Source organism: Cololabis saira, chromosome 20, assembly GCF_033807715.1.
Source record: "Cololabis saira isolate AMF1-May2022 chromosome 20, fColSai1.1, whole genome shotgun sequence".
In the NCBI taxonomy this organism is placed as follows: Eukaryota; Metazoa; Chordata; class Actinopteri; order Beloniformes; family Belonidae; genus Cololabis; species Cololabis saira.
Window position 1 is genome coordinate 22,806,530 of NC_084606.1, and position 21,225 is coordinate 22,827,754.

General features: G+C 40.0%; 1 protein-coding gene across 3 annotated transcripts in view; it reads right to left on the reverse strand.

Moving 5' to 3' along the window:
• The window catches only part of arap2 (ArfGAP with RhoGAP domain, ankyrin repeat and PH domain 2), a 143,819-nt gene that overhangs the window by 54,484 nt on the left and 68,110 nt on the right, over positions 1-21,225 (reverse strand). For all 3 annotated transcript variants that reach the window (XM_061709774.1, XM_061709772.1, XM_061709773.1), the window contains 2 exons: positions 13,366-13,540; positions 2,017-2,142 (listed from right to left, as the gene is read on the reverse strand). In XM_061709774.1, coding sequence (XP_061565758.1) covers positions 2,017-2,142; positions 13,366-13,540 — 301 coding nt within the window. The remainder of the gene's footprint in view (positions 1-2,016; positions 2,143-13,365; positions 13,541-21,225) is intronic.

The window sequence follows — 21,225 nt, forward strand, 5'->3', positions numbered from 1 at the left end:
TCCTTGAAACAGCACAGGGTCTTATCTGGGAAGGGACAACTCTGAATAAGTGTGATGACTGGAAGAGTTTGTAAAAACTCCCTAAAATAGAAAACAAAACCGATACCACGTGGTTTGAAATATAGATTACGGCTATACAGTACAAAGGGGCTGTAATGAGACGACAGAATACTTTTAGAGCAATTATACGTTTGTAAAAGGAATTATCATAAACCACATATGCAGTTAAATTAAACTCTGATTTAAATGTTTTCTGTTCATGTTTTAAAATGTTTTGGTTTCATCTCAGGAAGTTGGTGAAATCCAAAGCAGAGATAAAAGCAGCGGTAATAGTTAAGTTACATGAAGCAAATTGGCCGTAACACAACTTACGATGAAAGAATAATGCTGGACAGTGAATGATCGACCGGGAAAAACCTCAGCATAACGTGTAGTTTTCCGTCTTAAGGGTAATATTTCATCACTTTTTTTTATCTCCAGACTATAATCATACCAGTAACTAGAGTTTAAAACTTTTTTTTTCACATTTACAGATCAGATTTTGTCGCAATAAGACATATTTCAACTTAAATGTACTATTATTTACAAAACGAGAGCCTGGTTTCAATTAGGAATGGGCGATATTTTACCGTTCACGATAAACCGTCAAAAAAATTCTCCACGGTAAGAATTTGTCATCTCGCGGTAAAAACGATAAATTCCCTTTGATGACGGAAGGAAGAAAGAAAGAAAGAAAGAAAGAAAGAAAGAAAGAAAGAAAGAAAGAAAGAAAGAAAGAAAGAAAGAAAGAAAGAAAGAAAGAAAGAAAGAAAGAAAGAAAGAAAGAAAGAAAGAAAGAAAGAAAGAAAGAAAGAAAGAAAGAAAGAAAGAAAGAAAGAAAGAAAGAAAGAAAGAAAGAAAGAAAGAAAGAAAGAAAGAAAGAAAGAAAGAAAGAAAGAAAGAAAGAAAGAAAGAAAGAAAGAAAGAAAGAAAGAAAGAAAGAAAGAAAGAAAGAAAGAATTTTTGATTTTTAAGGCACCTTCATTTCCAATAAATAAAGTCCAATCACATCATGATGTCATCATGACATAGTTAGACATCGTTATCGGGATAAATGCCGCCCATCCCTAGTTTCACTACACTGGAACTATTCTTTAAAAAGTGAAAATTAAATGAATTTAATTTGTACAAGTAATGAGTTTTCCAAGAGATACACTGATAAAACTTCTCCCCAGCTCATCTACGAGCCAATTTCTCAGACCTCAGCTCTTTTCATTAGCCAACATGTACAACCCCCACCGAGGGGCCGAGGGTTTATTGGTGGCTGGATGGGTGGATGGGGGGGTGGGATGGATGAGACTGAGCTTATTCAAGTGGCAGGTAGTGTTTCTCCTCCATCCCCCAATTCCTTATCCCACTCCTTCACCTTCCAAATAACCCTCTTCCCTAGAGGCAAAGTCCAAAGCTGGCTCCTTCTCCTAATTACCCATGGGCCCCAGCAATGATCCAGCTGTTTGGAGAGGTGGGACCGCTGCAGAGCAGGAGGTGCAGCAGCAGCTGAGGAGTCTGGCTGGAAAATGGAGCTTGATTAAAAGTTTTAAACTGCCTTAAAGGACAAAAGGAAGGGAATTAAAAAGTTTTGGAGGAGGCATCACAGGTACGTTTATGAGGGAATTGTATTTAAGTTCTTATATTAAATCTATTCAACATTTATTTTTTCTAAACTGACCCAAATTTGCCCTGTGCCTCAACAGAGCGATCACAGCTCAGTTGTCTGACATACATCCGTCTGACAAGGACTCCCAGAGGATCATGCAGAACACTCTTGAAAGACAGATTCATTGATCGTTGTGACTGGACTGTTTGCTGTACGGATTAAACGATTGGCGTTTTGACAACTGACAGAGTGACACTGATTGATCGATCAGCGCTTAACTGGAGGAGACCTCTGACAAACACGCAGCTTAAATTGCTTACAAATGGATTGACGGTTTGATTGGCCTTGCCAGGAGTTTGCAAAATAGCTTTTGCACTCACCATCTCTTCCTCGCCGATCCAGTGGCATCTTGGAAGGGCCGGAGGAGATGTAGAGGAAGCCGTCCATGAAGAGGGAAGCATCAGACAGGGAGGCGTTCTCCGACCACGGCTCCAGTCTGGGGAAATCTACAAAGAAGCCAGACATATTGGATGAGAGAGGAAATTGTTTTACCTGAAAAATGTCACAGTGGCAGCATTTCTGTCTTTCACGTCCAGTTCCATGTCACCATTTCATTTTCACCTCCAGTTGTAATATTTTCTGATTTAAATACTTGCCTTTTATCCTTCACTTTATCTTCATGGAAAAAAAGCATGCCTTTTAGGGTTCAGGAAGGTTTGCTATGCCAAATAAAAAGATTTCTTGACATCAATCGTGCATAATCCAAGGTCACAGAATGTGCATCTCACAATCCTCCCAAAGCATGAAAGCAAGATACGGAGAGACGGTACAGACAAACGTCTGGGTGCCAGTAGACAAACCCTCTGTTACTGAAAACAAAGTAAATGTTGGATTGCATCAAAGTGAAGAGCTGATGGACTTAATTTGATTGCTGAATTATTTTTCTTTTTTCTTTTAAATAGAGTGAAGTGACTTTTGAACTTGGACACAACTGAAATAAATAACTGAACTGTAACAGTAACTGAAAGTGTAACCAAATTACAATGAAATGGACTGAATTCGAATAAAATTGGGCTTAAATAGATTGTAAGACTGCAATTAACTTCTTTTGATGATGACTTTTGTTGTGCACTGGTGTAAATGTAAAACAAAAACAAATGATTTGAACAGATTGCAAATTATCTTGAACTGGAATCATGTTGAAATTTAAGAAAGAAACATGCATTATTCCTATTTGCTAATTTTTATGGTGGGAAAGAAGATGCAAATAAAAAAAAAATAAAAAAACATTTGATTTTAACATCTGGTTTGTATCCATCCATGAAGTGTTAAAAGTTGCAGTTCCTTGACCGAGGGCTGGCTCCAGAGATGGGTCACTATCCATTGAACCCCATCTGAAAATGTCCTTTGCAGCAGAAAAACACAAATTTATGGCCTGATTCAAGAAAACTGTACGAGGGTGAAACTTTTTGTACCACATATAAAATATTTCATTTGTGGTGGGAAGTTTTGATTGGCAGCTAGCTTAACCAGTCATCACTTTCCCTACTTTTGTGCACTCACTGCAGAACTTATAAAAAGGATTGAAAAAAGAAGCTTGGAAATAAGTTAAAATTTACATTTAAGTTAATGTAATGCTATATTTGGAGAAAAGGAGTTGCCAAATTTTAAGAAAGGCCACCTAACTGTTTAGCATGGAGGTAGAAACTTTTTTTTTCTTTTGCAAAATGTTGAGGTAAAGTCAAAGGATAAGAACTTTCAACAAATAGTAAATGCAAACTAAAAGGTAAACTTATATGACGCCTTTAGAACCTTGTCTTGGACCTGTAAATCCCCCTGGAAACATTAATCACCTACAAACATGAATAAAGAACCTTGCATTACATGTGCAGTACGTAGCATTTTGAGAATTTGGGCAAAATAAGAATTCCGGTTCTTATCTAAGTGCAACACAAAATGTGGCAAAGCTGTTGACCGTTGACCTTCTAGTTGGAGGATAATCTACTTTACCCCCTAAATCCCACCTTTGTTTCTGATCTACGATTACAGAAACCATCTTCCATTTTGGATCTTAATGTTAACTCCTTTTACAATACGATTGTAGAATCTGTTACTGTTATTTACACTATACACTAAACCAAAAGTACAGTCCTTTAGCCATAAAAATGAAACTCAGGAGCATCACTGGTATGCTTCCTCATTACTGGATCGCCTTTAAGCAGGAAAATGATTTCCCATCAGCTTCACGACTGCTGTTCTTGGACCACGGCTCTGACTTCCATGGGGAGAGTGTTTTCCTATGGCTATTAATTTAGTACTGCAGTATTATCTATGTTGTCATGAGTAGCATAAACCACGATTACACAAGCTGCAGTTTAGTCATGACTTTGCCACATTTTAGCAGTTTTGCAGAGTCAAATATAACGTGCAGAAAGCATTTGACATCACAGAACTCTGTATGCTCGATCAGTTAAAAGCAAGTTTTATTCTCCGTTCTGCTCTCTTCTTCGTCCATTTAAATTAGAAGCCTTTTCTTGCTAAATCCCACCGTTTTTCTACTGAACTCCCTCTTCCCATTCTTCCTTGCTAGCTTTTAGAGCTCCCCACATTCAACCTTATCATTCTCACATTCAATTAGCTTCAATTCTGGGGTTCAATTTTCTGCCGGAGCCTGGTAATATCTTACAGATTTTATCTTCAGTACCTCCAGCTCTCTCATCAAGCAAGGTAGAACAACTTTAATTGAAACTACTTTTGATTGAAGTGACATTTGCACCCATTACTGACACCGCTGGAGCCTCATCCATGGCCACATATCATTCCACAGAGAGAAACAATCAGTTCCCTTAACAAGACAGCTTATGCCTTTCTTCTGTGTGTGGATCCATTATGTCAACCTAATTAACTGTGTTCACGTGTGCATTAATAATCTTCACTGTACAGAAAGGTATTAATTCATTAATATATTATACTAGAAGAAAATAAACTAAATTGATGTTATGCGCTGTATTATGCTGAAGCACCTAATGAGAAGGTTTCTCAAAGTCTAATCTTACGAAGTGCTGATGACGAGAAAGCAAACTTTTAAAACATTTGAGAATGACTATCAAATCAGAAATATGTCTTTAAATTTAAATATCTTTAAGCACAGAAAACCCAGTGGCAAGTACTTGTCAGTTATCCAGAACATTTTACGCAATGTTATTTAAATCATAGATTAATTGTGTTTGTTCTCTTCAGCAGGACATGACAAAGGCCTCGTCTCGGTTCAAGTTCAATAGCAAATACATGGATGCAAATAAAGCATGAATTTTTAAACTGAGGAGTTTAAGAAGGATATTTTTGTTTTCTTCCCCTGAAATTTTATGTCAGTAACCTTGGGACTGAAGTATGTTTACCTGTGTGTTGCATCACTCCCTCTTTTAAAAACACTCCATAAGCACTTTTGGAAGTGAGGAGACAAGTTATTGTCGTGGTTTGGAAAGCAAAAGGATTTCTCATTCTTTCTTTAGAATGGATTTAACTTTTCGATGGTTGGCGGCCACATTTCTGTTTGTCTCATAATGCTCTAAATGGTTTTATAGGGTTACAAGTCTCGACCGCAAGCAGGTCACTTTAGCTACTGGCTTAGGAGTAGAAGAGGAACATTTTAATTTCGTCTGGATTTCAGCATGTGTTGCTGTTGTTCAGCATTAACAGTGTTTTCACAGATGTGCAAGTTATACTTTCACTGCAGTAAAACACTTCTGCTGTCACCGCGCGTATGTTGAACTGTGCACCCATATTTTTCATTTTTGTTTCTGCTTCCAACTGTCAATTTTGTAAAAGATGACGTGAACACCTAACAAACACACAATAACCCTTGGTCCAACAGAGTTTATCTGGAAGCATGTAGCAATCTAATAAACAACAACAAACTTCTTGGCACGCTGTAGGTAATTTAGAAGTGCTGTGGCAATCCACAATAAGTATGATATATTTTTGAAGCTTAGCCAAGGAATTCATAGCCAAGTTAGTAGGAACATCTGTAATCTAGCTGGGAATCTAATATGGAAACAGTGTCTGCCAGTAACGACATCATTAACACATGGAATTTGACAGAAGTTTTCACCATTAAACTGCAGGGAAGTCGGCCGAACGCACACACGCGCATGCATTTTCCAACCATTCAGGTTGACAGAATGTAAATAAGCCAGTGGCTTCATGCTGTATCAGTTGTAACAAGACTCTCTGTGAGTCTGCTAAACAATCCCTCTGGGCTCCCAAAGCTGGACTCTGTTAAGATGGGACTGTGATGGTTGTGGGGGCGGCTGTTGAGGAGCCTGGCCTCTGCTGATTGGCTCATTCCCCTGTGAAGGGAGGTGACATGACAGAGTGCTCAATTAGCCATCTGGTCGCCCACGGCAACAGTCGCAACGCAGTCTCCGACAGGCAGTGGACAGCGGGGTAAGCAGAGGAGCTTGTTCGCATAGATTCACACTCAAAGAAATGCAGCAAATGAAGCCGAGAACATTTGCAAGATAAGCAGAGATGAAAGAGGCAATAAGACTCAAGTTCCAGGAGTCAAAACCCATCATCCGCATGTTGACTGAAAAAAAAGATGCATTTATACAAATATTTAGCCAGAGGCACACAAACACAAACAAAACACTGTTTCAAGAAAAAATAAAAATCAGCATTCCTGATAAAAATTCTTAATTAGTTAACCATCCAACTGCCTGTGTACGACGACGTGGATTCCAGCAGGAGCATTCACAAACAGAAGTGTGTACTTGCTTGTGTGTTTGTGTTCATATAATCCTCACAGAAAGCTTGCTGAATAAATTTTTAATGCACTGCAAGATTCGAAGTGTCAGGGATGCAACTGTCTGGTGGCAACACTAAAACTCATTTGTCTCCAAAGCCACAATATGTCTTATAGAGAGAATGATGTCAACAGGAAGATCTGTTGCTCCATCAATTGTTCCATACAATCTTTCTAGAAACACTGAAGGCCTGTCAGACCTTACTCTCAACTTGTTTACACTGTCTTCTTAACAGCTTAGGCATTAACTGATGTTCTCTATCCAAATATTATAGCTACAGGAGTTGTGCAGCTCAAATCTGCAGGCTTAGTCATTACTTTGTAGATTTCTCATGAGCTTAACCTTTGACAAATAGTTCCTGGTTTTGTCTGACAGGAGATTTGTTTGTAGATATATGGAACCATGCTGGGTAAAACTGATACTGCTTCAGTAGCATCTGAGGGAACTGCCCAATGAAAGACTCATCAACTTTTTGTCTGCAGTCGTTCCACTGCTGTGGCTACCAGCCATGCCAAGTACGACTTGTTTTAAGGAAAAAAGAAAAGAGGAAAAATACTAATACTTTTAAAATCGTCGGTACAGGTGCACATCAGCGCACGTGTACATTTATTGCTTATTTTAAAACTGCTTTCTACACTGCTAGTCACAGGTGGTCACTTTTACAACAGCATCCTATCTACGAACGACGACTGCTGCAAAAGCATTACGATTCCATATGCAGTAAGCAGTATGAGGCTTTGAAAACAGCCATTGTCTCGACTCCCCTCCCTCCCCTGCCAGTCCGTTTGTCGTATTTTCTTGTCCTGTTAATTTTCAGTCATTAAACACATAATTACTTAAACAGTTACATTTAATAAATGCCAATGTTATTTTATAATAAGATTGTTCAGGTGCTACTAATATCACTGTTGAAGTGAAGAGATGGTGTTCTTACAGATTACAACACATGCATACACAAGAATACTCATTCACATGGGCAGCTCCCACAGTTCTATTGAGTGTGTCAGAATAGGTCAACTTTTAGTTTCAGGCTCTCCGGCCTGCAGCTTTACTGTTGTGGCTAAAATCAGTTCAGATCAGATCAGATCAATCGAAACTTTAGGGACTTTACACAGATATAGCAAGATTGGTGAATCTCTTTTCTCATTTAAAGTAGGTGTGTGAGACACCCACAGTCTGCTCTGAATAACTGTGGGGGTTAAATTGAAGTCCAGTTTAATTACAGCAAATTACACAGTTCACATCCTTCATGTCCATCACATACCAAACCAGACAGTGAAGATTTTAGTGGCCACTTTGATGTCAGCTTTTGGTTTATGGACTGTCATTCTAAAGCCTCACGTTTCTTATTTCACTGTAACATTTAGTGTTTTTTGGAGCCACGGCTGACAAACGAGAACTGACTAAGAACATGACACTCACTTGTTACTCAGTGACATCCTTAACTATGCATTAGATTAAATGTTAATACCATTACTGAGGGATCCAGCGTTGTGCAGCTGATACGAAAGGAGACACGTTTTATATTATGTTGCATGCATGCTTATTTCTGATGTGAAGTTGGACACTTTAGCATCAAGGTCTATGAGGACTGACTTGCTCTCATATTTTGCCTCAGTTGGCGAGGATCTGCATTTCCTAGCGTCTCCCACAATCGTAAAGGGCATTGAGCTTGAATGGGTCATCTGAGGTTCCACTTCACATAAAGATCATACAGTAAAAGCTGGCCTCTATGGATGTTTTTTGTCATGGAACAAGTATCAAACAGTATTCGGTAGATCAAAACTAAAGTTTCTCACCGAAACCTGATTGTTTCCCTCCTTTTTTCTATCCATTTGTTTTACAGATGGTGGTGTTTTGAAAGCCATGAAAGTCCTGTGTAATATACTTCAGTGGTTGTATACATGTTTATTGTTCAGTGTCTTGGAGGACCAGCTTCATATCAAGGCACTCCACCAGGGATCAAAAGCAATAAAACTTGCCTCAGCTCAACTGGATGAAAACTGCATGCACCTTATTTAAGCTACCTGTCCAGTGCCTAAAACTTAAAGGTTTGTCAGTTAGTAAAAGGCTAAGAGCAGAATGAAGCATTTAGTGGGAAAACAAAGCTTTCTTTTCTTATTGGTGGAGAGCAGAGGAGGGAGTGAATGCTGCATTGGGGACAAAGCAAGTTCAATTGGATGTTGAGTTCCCGATCCCGCTAAGATCCAGCATTTCTGAGTCCGTCATACATTTTTCTTACATTTACAGTTGAAGGTTGTTGTAACAGATGTAAACAGGCAAAGTCAATTTTCCACAGTATATAACTGGATGCACTCTGAATCCTAGAAATGGTGACCAAAATGAAAACAACTTAGACAGTATTTAATGCAACAGTAATTAAATTAATTTTCCATGGACTGTTTTATGTAATATGATTTATCTTTCAACCAGATAAATGCTTCAGATTCCACTTAAAGCCAGCAGTATACCAGATGCAAAAAAGAGAAATGATTCAGAATCACAGACCTCATTTTTTTCTATCATCTGACATTTAAAGATCGCCTTGAAAAACTGTAAAAAGAAGAAACTACAGTTGTACTTTCAAACTGGCTGACATTCAAACAAGAATGGGAAAACTGTTGCCTTTTTATGCAATTATGTCTACATTCTTTCCAATAAAGACTGCCTTTTTTTCATAAATAATAAAAGTGACAAAGAGGCAATGTGGCAAGTGGAGCGGAGTTGCTAATGTTGCACACCTGCAACATTTATGAAACAGTTATCAACTTGTCTCTCCAGGTCGATGGGGAACGGTGGCACGACCGCCGACGAGGGACGAGGCTAATGACTGGAACCTGCTTCGTTTGTTAATGAACTATACTGGTGTCTTCTATTTAGGCAACAAACTTGGTTATACCGTTGTAACAACACCATCAGTGCGATAAAACAAAAATCTATTTGTTCACATGGACATTGTAGTAAAAGTTCACCTCATTATAAAATGGCATATAAATATATAAATATAAATACCCAAGAGAGCGCAGAAAGATTTTGCATACTGCTTGCAGTATTTACAACAACTAACATTGGTGAGCAGGCCAGAGAGATTTGTCAAATGATACCATTCAGATTTTGTAGAAGGTACACTGATTGCAACCCTAAATGCTCAGAATCCCCTGACATCTCAAAGTCCAGTTTAACCCCCAAGTATTTACATGAAGCTGGAGATGCTGAAATCAGTCTCTAAATACATCTGCTACAATAAAACCTTCACTTACACATTCATCAAGATGATTTCTAATCTAGTGCTGAACTTTTGTGAAAGAAATTATCTCAAATGCAGTAGTGTCCAGTAACAGATCTTCACAATTTTACAGCTATGGCGCTCTGCTGTAGTAAGCTTTTAAAGAGTTATATAAAAACAGGTCTTTGACAGTTAATTTTATTTATGTGGTCTGTGTGGCCTCTACTATGTATCATATGGGAATAAAGTTTATGCGTAAATAAATAATGCAAGAATCTAAAAATACACAAGACACCAACGCAGCAGAAGCCTGTGACTGTAAGGGATAGAGCCTATCATTGAAGCGATCCTCAGGGTTCCACAAATCCAAAGACACATGGCCTTAGAGAGCTGCAAGTGTCTTTTTTAACAGAATCTGGGATGGTAATATGCAAATGAACAGGCTCCTGCAGCATCCCAGCGCGAGCAGGTGTGGGTGGGAGAATGGAGCCTGTGGACGTCCACATGCATGCACTCACAGTTACACAGAAAAGATGCTATGGATGTGGCCATCCTCTGCTATGACTAGAAGTCCAAAAGATGGAGCTACAAATGAGCTGCAAAGTTTCTGGGATTATAAGACTGACAGCCGTCTTTTCATTCACTACATTCAGCGGACACTGCAAAAAAACAAAAAAACAAAGAGAAAACCCAGCACTAATGTTTGCACTCTTGTCCAACTTGGAGTTTAGTTGAGGAGAAGCAATTCCCCACTCTTTGATCGTTTACTCATGACTTATTCCAACATCTCAGGAGTGTGAAGGTGTTGTCTGGTTTTCAGCACTATGTTGTGGGTGAATGGAGGCCTGAGGTGCAAACATTTTAAAAGATAAGTAAATTGAAAAAGAAAAAAAAAACAACCTTCACAAGGCCACACACACAACGGCATCCTCCTGAAAACAACCGCAGAATCTATATCTGTCATTTTATCACCTAACGTGTACAATTTCTAGCACAACCGTAGCCCAAGGCAAAGTTTTGAAACTGCATAAGAAGTGTTTTTTCTTAACATCGGCTGCAACTAGTTTATTTTTTTTCCTCACCACTGTCCTTCCTATGTCAAGATTCAAGGTTCAAGCCTTTTAATGTCACTGCAGCATGTATATATGTGCTGGATGCTTCAGCGCTCATGAATCGGGAAAATATTTTGGTATAATCAAAATTCTCAAAATCTTATCTACAAACAAGGCCAGACGTTCCACAGCGTTGTGTGACGTGACTGACGGCAGTAAAACATCAACAGGGGGATCTGGACGGTATTTTGTGGGAAGCCACCCTTACTTGTCACTCGTTTCAGGAAGTTATGGACATGTATGATGACTGCCTCTTTTGCTGCAAATCTCATGACAAGATTAAATGGTGTTATAGTATGTGAACTGCCGGTTTATGACCCTCCAAACTAAAATCCACTGCTTTAAATTCACACCGATGATTTCCCCCCCATTATGAAATATCCCTACCTATTTTATTTGAAGGAATATTTGACTACTTTTAAGATGTGTGGCGCAGCTCTACAGATCCATCACAACTATCCGATTCCTGTTCTGGCGATCTCTTTCAACAGCTGCACATCGTTTTACGGCACTACACATCAACAGAGGTAGCACATATAGCTTCACAGTGGACAGGAGACTTCATGGAAGAGGGTGAAGAAAAAGTAATGATGGAGGAGAAAACAGGAGTGATTGAAAAAAAAGTAGATCTCAGATAGTTCTGTTAAAGTGATTTAACCTCCATGACATTAAGGAGACCCACTGAGCTAAAAATGTCAAAAGCTCCAGTGCGTTGCTTTAAAAAGAGGTCACAGTCATTCAGTAGATCTTGTTTTGTTACCATGACGCATCTAACGCTATTTTCCTGGCTGATTCCAGATTTCTGTCCGTACAAAATAACAATAGTTCAGAACCGACAGTCATGTTGGAAACCTTGCTGGAAATGTTAACAATGTTGAGAATAAAATAATGACACCTGCATGCAGGACTTTTGTTGACTCAAACGATTCTCAAAAGGAAGTGGCCTCAGATATTATTATTTTTTGCACGAATAAAATCCATTGCAAGATATCAATCACATCAGGAGAGTTTGCCTTTTTGTGGAAAGCTGTGTGCTCTCATTTTAACATTTGCGTCTACAAAGGTTTTTTTTTTCTGGACAAGTTCAGGAAGTGACAGCATTTTAAAAAGACAGATTGGGCTCCTTCTTTGAAACATCTTTAAATTTTCTGCACCATTGCTTATTTTTGGATTATAGCTTATCTTATTAGTATCTCTCCACAGCTTTGTATTTTGTATAAGTTATTTAACGTTTCACACAACTTTCTCCAAGCTATAGTTGACTTAACTTGTGATTGTAGCATGGATAGGATTGTGATTCTGAAAAATAATTGGGTTAAATTGTGATTATAGATACTAAACAAAACCTCACATGACTTTTTTGGCTGGATAGAAATCTAACCACCACAGCCTTCACAGGCTCACTCTCTGCCATGGTGAATAAAAGACACACCAGTTCCTACATTGGCACTGAATGCTGGTATTGAACATAAATCATGGAGCTGCAGAACTGTCAAATAATAACACAATTTCAGCAGATAATGAGCTACTATTTTGGGATATCAAGAAAAGATTGATGTTCCATGTTGCCTGATTCACACACACATAAAGTAGTCTTTCTCCAAAGAAAGACACCATCTTTAAGGGTGCCATCTGACCCTGGTTTAACATCACTTTTTGGAGTTCTTTCCTTGTGGCCACACATTTATTCCCAATTTGCAAAGTGTTGGGCTGATTTATTTTCCCTGAGGTAAGATATCCCTGCAGCCCAGAAGCACTGTCAGTCAGTCAGAGTAATATCCCAGTTCCCTCACCCAGGTCTGGCTTGCCCGCTATATTATGTCGCCGGACATCAGTCTCCAGGGGAAAAGTCGAGCTCGGTCCATATTTTGTCGGTCTGTTAACGATGAAGCCCTACAACCTCCAGGCACATAATGAGACTGTATGCATTACACTTCAGATGGACGCTGTCATACACATGAAGACGTGTGCATTCCTCTGCCTTTCTACACACGCGTCTAGCAAACCTCAAATAATTGCCATCACCATGGTGACCAGGTGACCCATGCTAGCAATTAGTGAGTCCCTAACAGGCTCAGTGCCAGCAAGTGTACATGGATGCACTGCGTATGTAAAGTACAGTCCCAGAGAAACTCTCTGTACCCCGCACAGCCAGCAGCCTCTCCCGCTCCTTTATTCTGAAACATTTTCATCATCAGCCCTATGTGGAAGCGTGCAAACAAAATACATCCTTTGCAAAGAAGCGGCACGGCACGGCTCATCTGTGCCATGCCCCCGATGGGGCATGTGGGAAAGGTAATACAAAGCAATGTAGGGGGAAATAAAAACACAGACACAACTTTTGACTTAAAACTTGTTGCCTTTAAATTTGTGGGTTTTTCTGCCTTTATTTGTTATTCATGAGAAAACACACAAAACCTGCTACTGTGCTTTTATGAAGGTGGAAGCATAGCAGTCAGGACAACATTCAAAACTTATTTGCTAGTTAAAGGATTAGATGAAATGTGCAACGCGTTTGGCAGCGGTGGTCCAACTTACGGTTAAAAGATATTTATTTTCACAGATTTATCTGCAAGCGTCGCTTACCTGATAGTTTGTTCTGGTGCAGGAATTCCATCTGCAGTCTCTGTCCAGCACGCTGAGCCAGGAGGTAAGGGGTGGAGTAGGTGGGATCCCCAGTGGCACACATAACATCAGCCCCGCTGAACACGAGCTCCATGGTCTGCAGCACGTCAGGTGACACCACAGCCGCACACAGTGCCTGTATGTACAGAACAAGATATTAGAGCACATGATTTCTGTGACCAGATCTATCCTGGATCTTATACCGGGCATCTCGAACCTTTAATATGTTTATAAAATTCTTGTGCATCCAGAGCTAGTGATGGGTTTACTTGTTTCCACATGTACGAGCCGGACTCCCAAAGCTGCTCTTCAGTGGTCACACATCTTATCAAAATCCACCCGTCACTGTCAATATTTTCTGCTTTGAAAGCATTATACGACTATAAGACTGAGCAAGTAGAGCGGGTCATTGGATTCTAAGAGGGCTTTATATACCTGGATTAATAGCTTTAAATATTTCTGCTCCCAAAGAGGCAGTAAAAAAAAATCCCTGGAAATGCAAGTCTATGAGGAGAGGTTCGGGGGTTGCTGAGTCTATGAATTCTGATATATGAAAGCTCATGGAAGAGAAAAGGTCTATAAAGGGATGTCAGAAAACCTTATGAAGATTGGAACTGAAATCCACTCGCTGATCTCCAGAAAAGTTAAAGTATGAGCAAATATTAATACTGCCTATGGGAGTCATTTAAGCTCTAATCCCTCCAGGAACAAAACAAAACAAACAACAAAAAAAAGGAAAACAGAAAAACAAAACAATACAGCAAATAAGGACAGCACAAATGGACCATATTAAATATAATGAAACAAACAATTTCCGGGAAGAGAAACGTGGGAATAACAGGGTGAAAAGAAATGAAGTGAGCAAAAACAAAAGTGCCTGATTATACTGAGGAAATATTGTGAATATACTGCATGAAAACCCACCAAGTATGTAAATTAGGAAATAACAAATATGACATTTCATACCAAAAACACCATTAATTAGGAGTCGTTTCAATACCAGTATTGGAAATACTCGCCAATACTCTTGAAAATAAGGGCTTGTGCATCAGAGAGCATTTGCTTCTGTGCACCACCGAATAGCGTCTAATTTTTATAAATGAACGTTGCTGAATAGAAGACAAGCAAGCTTTATTAAGCATTTAAGGAAACAGCAGGAGTGGATCAAGTCAAGGGAAAGATGGATGCACCACAGCAGCAAACTCTGTTCAGAAATAAGAGAAATTCCCCAAAGACAGGCAGATCCCCAGAGCACTGAGTGACAAAACTGTAGTATTCATTGTCCTAGTTGACCAGCCTGTCGGTCGTTGAAAATGTTAGATTTTAGAGCGTAATTGAACATCTGGAGCGGCAGTACAGTTTTCCAAGTCAGACATGCATCTCTGAAACGTCTCTCTCCAAATGGAATGAGACTGATCATATTTCCTATCAGCTATAGGAGGTCCAGAATGCCAGCTTTACGACAGACATGTTCAGTGTCAAACTATCAAGTATCAAAAAATATATACTTTATTAATTCCCAGAGGGAAATTGATTAATAAACATTGTTGTGGCTGCACATTCATTCCTGGATTTCTTTTTACTAATAGATATTATTAAAAGGGGACCTATTATGGCATCTAATACATATTTTAAACAGGCCTTGAATGTCTTAAAAACAAGCTTTTGAATGTTTTTGCTAAATAAATTAGAAATTCAGCCTCGTAACGTAACGACAGGAGCGATTTACATAGGTTGGCCTCCGATTCGTGAAACCACGCCCACAACTAACTCCGCCGGCCGGAGCTTCCGCCATTTTTTCGTAGCGGTGTATCGCGTCATTCATGCAGCCAATCAGCACAGAGCCTCATTATCATAGCCCCGCCCACTCAGAATCCCACATAGATAATGAGGTTAGAGAATGGGAAGATAAAGACATGGCTCAGAGGCTGAATTTCTAATTGATTTAGCAAAAACAATCAAAAGCTTGTTTTTAAGACATTCAAGGCCTGTTTAAAATAGGTGTTAGATGCCATAATAGGTCCCCTTTAAGTTAATTTAAAAAGAAATTCGCTCATAATTTAAAAAAAGATAACGCCAGTCAGTATCTAAAAAAAAAAAGAAATGGTCATGTAACATGTCTGGCATCAGTGTGTCACCTCACGGTCAGATGTAGAGGGAGGACGAGGTAAAAGCTCTAATAGAAGCACTCTCAGGCAAAAATAATACACAACAACAATGAATTTTGTCTCATCTTTGTCTTGGCCTTCTTTTTCAGCAATTTGTGATGCAGCGCCACCACAGGCGAGGAGGGAAATACGTTAATCGGAAAGTTTGGGTCGTTTGGCAAAGTGCAGTGTGAAAGCAAACCCAGACCGGCTGAATGTTGAAACCTCAATCAATACAAATCCCCAATCATACAGAGTCCACTGGACTATTGGTAGTGAAAATAACATAAAAACAAAAAAAGGCTAGTTAAAAAAAAAATGCTGTTGGTATGGATTAGAAAAAAATAGAGTGAAGATATGCACAAAAAATACAGCTCGGTACTTTTGTCTTGAACACTTTCAGAAAGTGCTGCAATTTGTATTTGATCACACATAAAATATATCTAAGCTCTGCGGCAACATGACCACCTAACTTTATTTCAGCAATTTAGTGATCAACACAAGGTTAACTGTTAACCCGTACAAGTCAGCTGAACAACCTCATTCTCATCAAAAAAATTTAACTGTTACACAAAGAAAGCAATAAAGAATCTATTATGTTTTGATCCGGGAGACATCATCTCCGAAGAAATGCGCGCAGCCATCACTGCCTTGCATCAAAATGTTCTCAGATGCCAAAAAATAAAACCTGCTTAAAAATATTGCATCTTAAAAAGGACAGGTTATTCCATTATAAAGACCTTCAAAGACGGGTTCAAGTGCAGTGAAGAAAACCTTGGGAGGTTTACGAGTGTCCAGCAGCAGGCACCAGGACAGTTTCCTTGTTAGGATGCAGATGAGGAATTGTGTTGCCACGATCACTCGCTGAAGGTGATGTGAATGCATCTGCTCTCACAATGGGGCGAAGAAAAGCTTTTAGCTAAGAAAGGTAACACAGATGCCATGTCTCTCCAGGAAAACCACCCAGGACAAAGTGAAACTCTGCAGAAAATACTAAAACTGAAAAACCAGACTGGTGCAAAGGTAATTTTCTCTGATGAAAACTGCTTTTGACAGGAAATCGGGAAAATAAAAATCATTCGTCCACAGAAGAAAAAGGCCAACGCTCCCATGAGCATGTATTATGCAGCACAGAGAAAAATGTTGATCCCATTCATGTTTGGGGTTACTTCACATCCAAGGGAGTGGGAATGTGCATCTATGATGGTGCACCGTGTCAGAAGGCCAAACTGATAAAGTGCTATCGTGGCACTGATATTTGAGGAATCTGTAAATCTTAATGCCATCGAGGGACTGTGGTCCATCCTGAAAAAGGAAGGTGGATGAGCAGAAAATGACACACTGATCAATTCAGGGCACGGCACCAATACAGTAAGAATGGATCCCCCAACAGTCGACATCTGGCCCAAAAATTGATATCCAGCATGAATTGCAGTGGCATGGAAGAAGATAGATCGACGGTGTAAATGCTAACTTGTTGAATACATCTGATGCAATTGTCGATAAAAGCCATTCAAATTCATAAAATGTATATAATGGAAACATGAAGAACACCATCTAAGAATCTTGAAGTAAATTTAACAAACACACCATTCATGGGCGAACATTTGGCTACAGGGGTCGATGTCTGGTCTAAGAAAGACTCACCTCTGAATCATTTATTTTCTGAATATTAAAATGGTATCAGCCTGAGTTCTATTTGTATTATGGGTTCTTTGTTACTGCAAAGCCTTATTTCACATTTCAGGGCCATGTTTTGTGATCCATGTTTATTGTCATCACAACATAACTGTTTTCACCAAAGAGTCTTACCAACATAACATGTAAGAAAAGATTTCTACAGAAAAACGGAGAAATTTTCCTTCAAAGACAAACAACCACAACTTTGACTCTGGGTTTATGCTCATCAGTCCCTGACTGACTGTAAAGTGGACTATTGCTGCGTTCCATTTACCTCGGAAGTCGGAACTCGGAACTGGGAATGACGTCACAGCCGAGTTATCAGCGTTCCAGTTACAAAGTAGGTAAACAAGTTTGTAGTTCGCATATACCACATGAAAAATGTAAATTACACTATAGCAGCATATATATGCCGAACAATACTTGTATAAGACTGATTTAGTGTGACCAAAACTAGAATGAAGTGCTACGAATTTTTACAGAGCTCTCTTCTACTGTTTACAACCGGGGCAGCCATCTTGGAATGTGAACTCGGGGGTGGTGAAGACTCTCCCACTTTCCCAGTGGGAAATCCCACTTCGAGGGGCGTTCCAGTTAAAAATTCCGACTGGGAACTGGGAAATCCCCACTTCCGAGGACAAATGGAACGCGGCATAAATGGAGGACACAAGTTTCAAAACTGAAGTTTACAGGAAACCTACAGGGAACAATATTAGCTTGATGCATCCCAACATCCGCTGGAACACAAATGGTCCGTCATCAGAACTCTGCACCATCTGGCTCGGACTAGTCCCACAAAGACAGAGGAAAAAAGGAAAGCAACATCATTTGTGTTCTTTTTGAATGTGCTTCAAACCGGGCCTTTTTAAACTCAACTAGGAAATATGGAGAAAAAAAAAATACTACAGGAAGAAACAGAGAAGACTGTGTTCAAAATACTGTCTTTCCATATGTGGAAGGGGTGTCTCGGGAACTTCTTAAAAGAACAACACCCTTAAACAAAACTGACTTGAGGACAAAACACCCCAACAGACACTGAGCGCTGTTACACACTACAAAGTAGCAAGGACTGCAAAGATCCTCGTGCAGAAGAAACTACCCAGCAGCTCCACAAATGCATATCACAAAAAAGGATATCCAGTCCCTGCAGGCAAGAATCAGCAGTTCACCTGCATCTCAAGGGTAAGGCAGACTCTTCAAAGGACAGCAATTTACGAATTTTGGATGGATGTTCTGAGAAAGGAGTGAAAGAAGTCATCTATGTTAATAGGAAAAGCCAACACTAAAAAGGGGAGGCGTCCTCGGGTATCCTCTATCTAATCCTTACATAGCAGCCCACAAGAGCGACAGTCGACCGTGTGACTTGAATATGTTTTGGATGAGAGGTAGAAGAACCAAATGAAACCCAGTTACGCTCTTCTCTAAAGGTTTTACAGCTCTGGGTTTAATATTAGATTATTTGTAGAGAACAAGCAAGCAACAACTGAAGCTAACTGTCATAATCTGAGAGGCCTGTCATCACACTCAAAGAATCCTACACATACTCTCAGATATCCTTGATGGAAAAACATATTGCATGACTGCCAACACACACACACTCACACACACGCAGGCACACACACTCCTGATCAAAATCTTAAGAGCAAGGGAAAAATTACTAGTGACATTTCCAACCTTTCAAACACATTTCATGGCGGAGCGTCCTCCGCTGTGCTTGTGTAGGAAACATCTCCAGTTAGATATCCATATCCTGCCAGTAATGATGGAAGCCATCACGACTGTCCAAGTCAAATCTTTCTTCATCATCTACCACCTCTCAATGTCCCATGTTTGGTGCGTCCTTGCAAAGTCCAAACGTGCAAGTCCCTGTCACGGGAGGAGAAATGTCCTTTGAGGATGTTTTTGTTCTTCAAGTCCTCACAGATGCCATCTTGTGGTTACTGGAGTGCAGTCACCATCACTAAGGGCCTTAATCTGGGTCGAGGATGGGCTGGTCCCCTCACAGAGAGCCCGTAACATCCTCCAGCTCACTGCAGATGAAATCTTTTCGGGCCTACCACTTAACTGATAAGCCCCACAACCCCTGGGATCTTATAAGAAATTTAAATGACTGTCTATTTGTGTCTGACCTCAGCAGCGATGCCATGTTGCATGTGCAGCTCAACAATTCCACCACATTCAAAAGACATCTGCCTTTGCCATCTGGGGGTCGCGATGGTGACAGTGGCCTGACAGCAGAAGACATGAAAGACAGATTTTTGTGCATATTTGTGCATTTTTAAGGCTTCGGTCTTACACTTTTGATCAGCTGATAAACAGCCTCTTTGAGTGTAAACGCAGTTTTCAGTGCTCTGTGAACTGGCGGTGGTGAAAGGTGAAACAGCGGCTCAAGGATGGCTGCAAACTCTGCGTGGGTCAGATTCAGGGGAAAAAGAATACCACCAGGTTTTTGTCCACAGTAGTCTGACAGACAGGGACCAGGACTGGCCACATTACAAACGTTGTCACTCGACTTGGGGCACCAGCTACTCAGTGAGCTCTTGAAAACCTGGAAGAGCCTGTAAAAGCTGAAGCAACACTGCTGTCTCAACCTTGTAGGCAGCGACGAGGAAACTGAGGCCAATATTGCGTCGTGTCCCTTGGAAACAAGCAGGTAGAAAACAGATTTCTTTCACTGATAGGTCTCCTCAAAAGAAAAAAAAAAATCAATCTTGATTTAAACACACTCAGAAGATTCATTGGCACCACCATAAAGAGCTGCAATCCACCTCTGCACTTCAGCCACGAAGGCGGGCACCCAGGACCATATGACTTTTGCCTTCATACATCCACGTTGTTCAATTCCTACTTTTATAGAAGGATAAAAGAAAAACTGTAAACCGTCTTTGTAATGGCTATTCATACAGACTTATTTTGTTAAAGCAATTTATCTTTTTTCTCGCAGTGATCCATCTCAGATTAGCTGATAAAGGAACCGAAAGAATACAGTCTGACCGAGAACAATATTTTCTTTCTCCGTCTTTCTTTTCAATCTGTCCAGTCAATTGATGTGACATTGTGCTCAATGACCTGTGACAAAGTAGATCAAGAGAGAAGTCGAGTCACAAATAGTGTAATTTAAACTAACAACTTCTCCTTTCAACGGGCTTAGGCCGAGTCAGTAGGCTGCATCGATCTGCCTCAAACAAGCAATATCCGTCCGAAAGTGAGGCACAGTGAGGCTGCGCATATAGACACACGAAAAAGGACCTGTCAATAAAACCTGCCCACCCGCCCACATGCAGGGCCTCCGCAGAGATAAGGATGTTTAAATATGTGTGTTCCAAGCTCAGAGATTCATTTATCTCCATATCTGTACACAGTTGCTGCCAAGCCTGATTCATCTTCATCTTCAAAAGAGAACAACAGCAAAATTATTTCTGTCCTCATCTCTTTCGTGCCCACACAGGACCGGGGGTCAGATTGTGGCAAAACAGTCCCATGCAACCTGGCCTTATTCTGTATCGTCTCTGGAAATGACCTTTCATGTCATAGCAATTACTGCAGCCGCGAGAGACTGTGTGTGTGTGAGTGAAAGTGAGGGTGTGTGTAATGATATAAGAAGCTCCTCTGACACCCCCCTCTCTCTAGGTCATGTGGTCTGCAGAGACTCTGTGGAGGTCAATGGGATATGAGCTCCTAATGGGGAACTTGGGATAAAGAAAGAGAGTGTGAAGAAGAGAGGACACGAAATGACTAAAATAAGAGATGGGGACCAAACACATTTCAAAAACAATACTCAAATAGGATTAAGATAACAAGATTACAGGTATATAAATGTATAAACTTACTGACCCTTGAAGAAGGGATTTCTAATTAACAATGGCATGAATGTCAAAGAGGACACGGTATTACTGAATGTGTTCAAAATGAGGCACTACTAACTGTATAGGGCACTAGAAAGGGTGTTTGTCATTTTGCAGTGCAGTGTGAATATCTATTGAGAATTGTTATA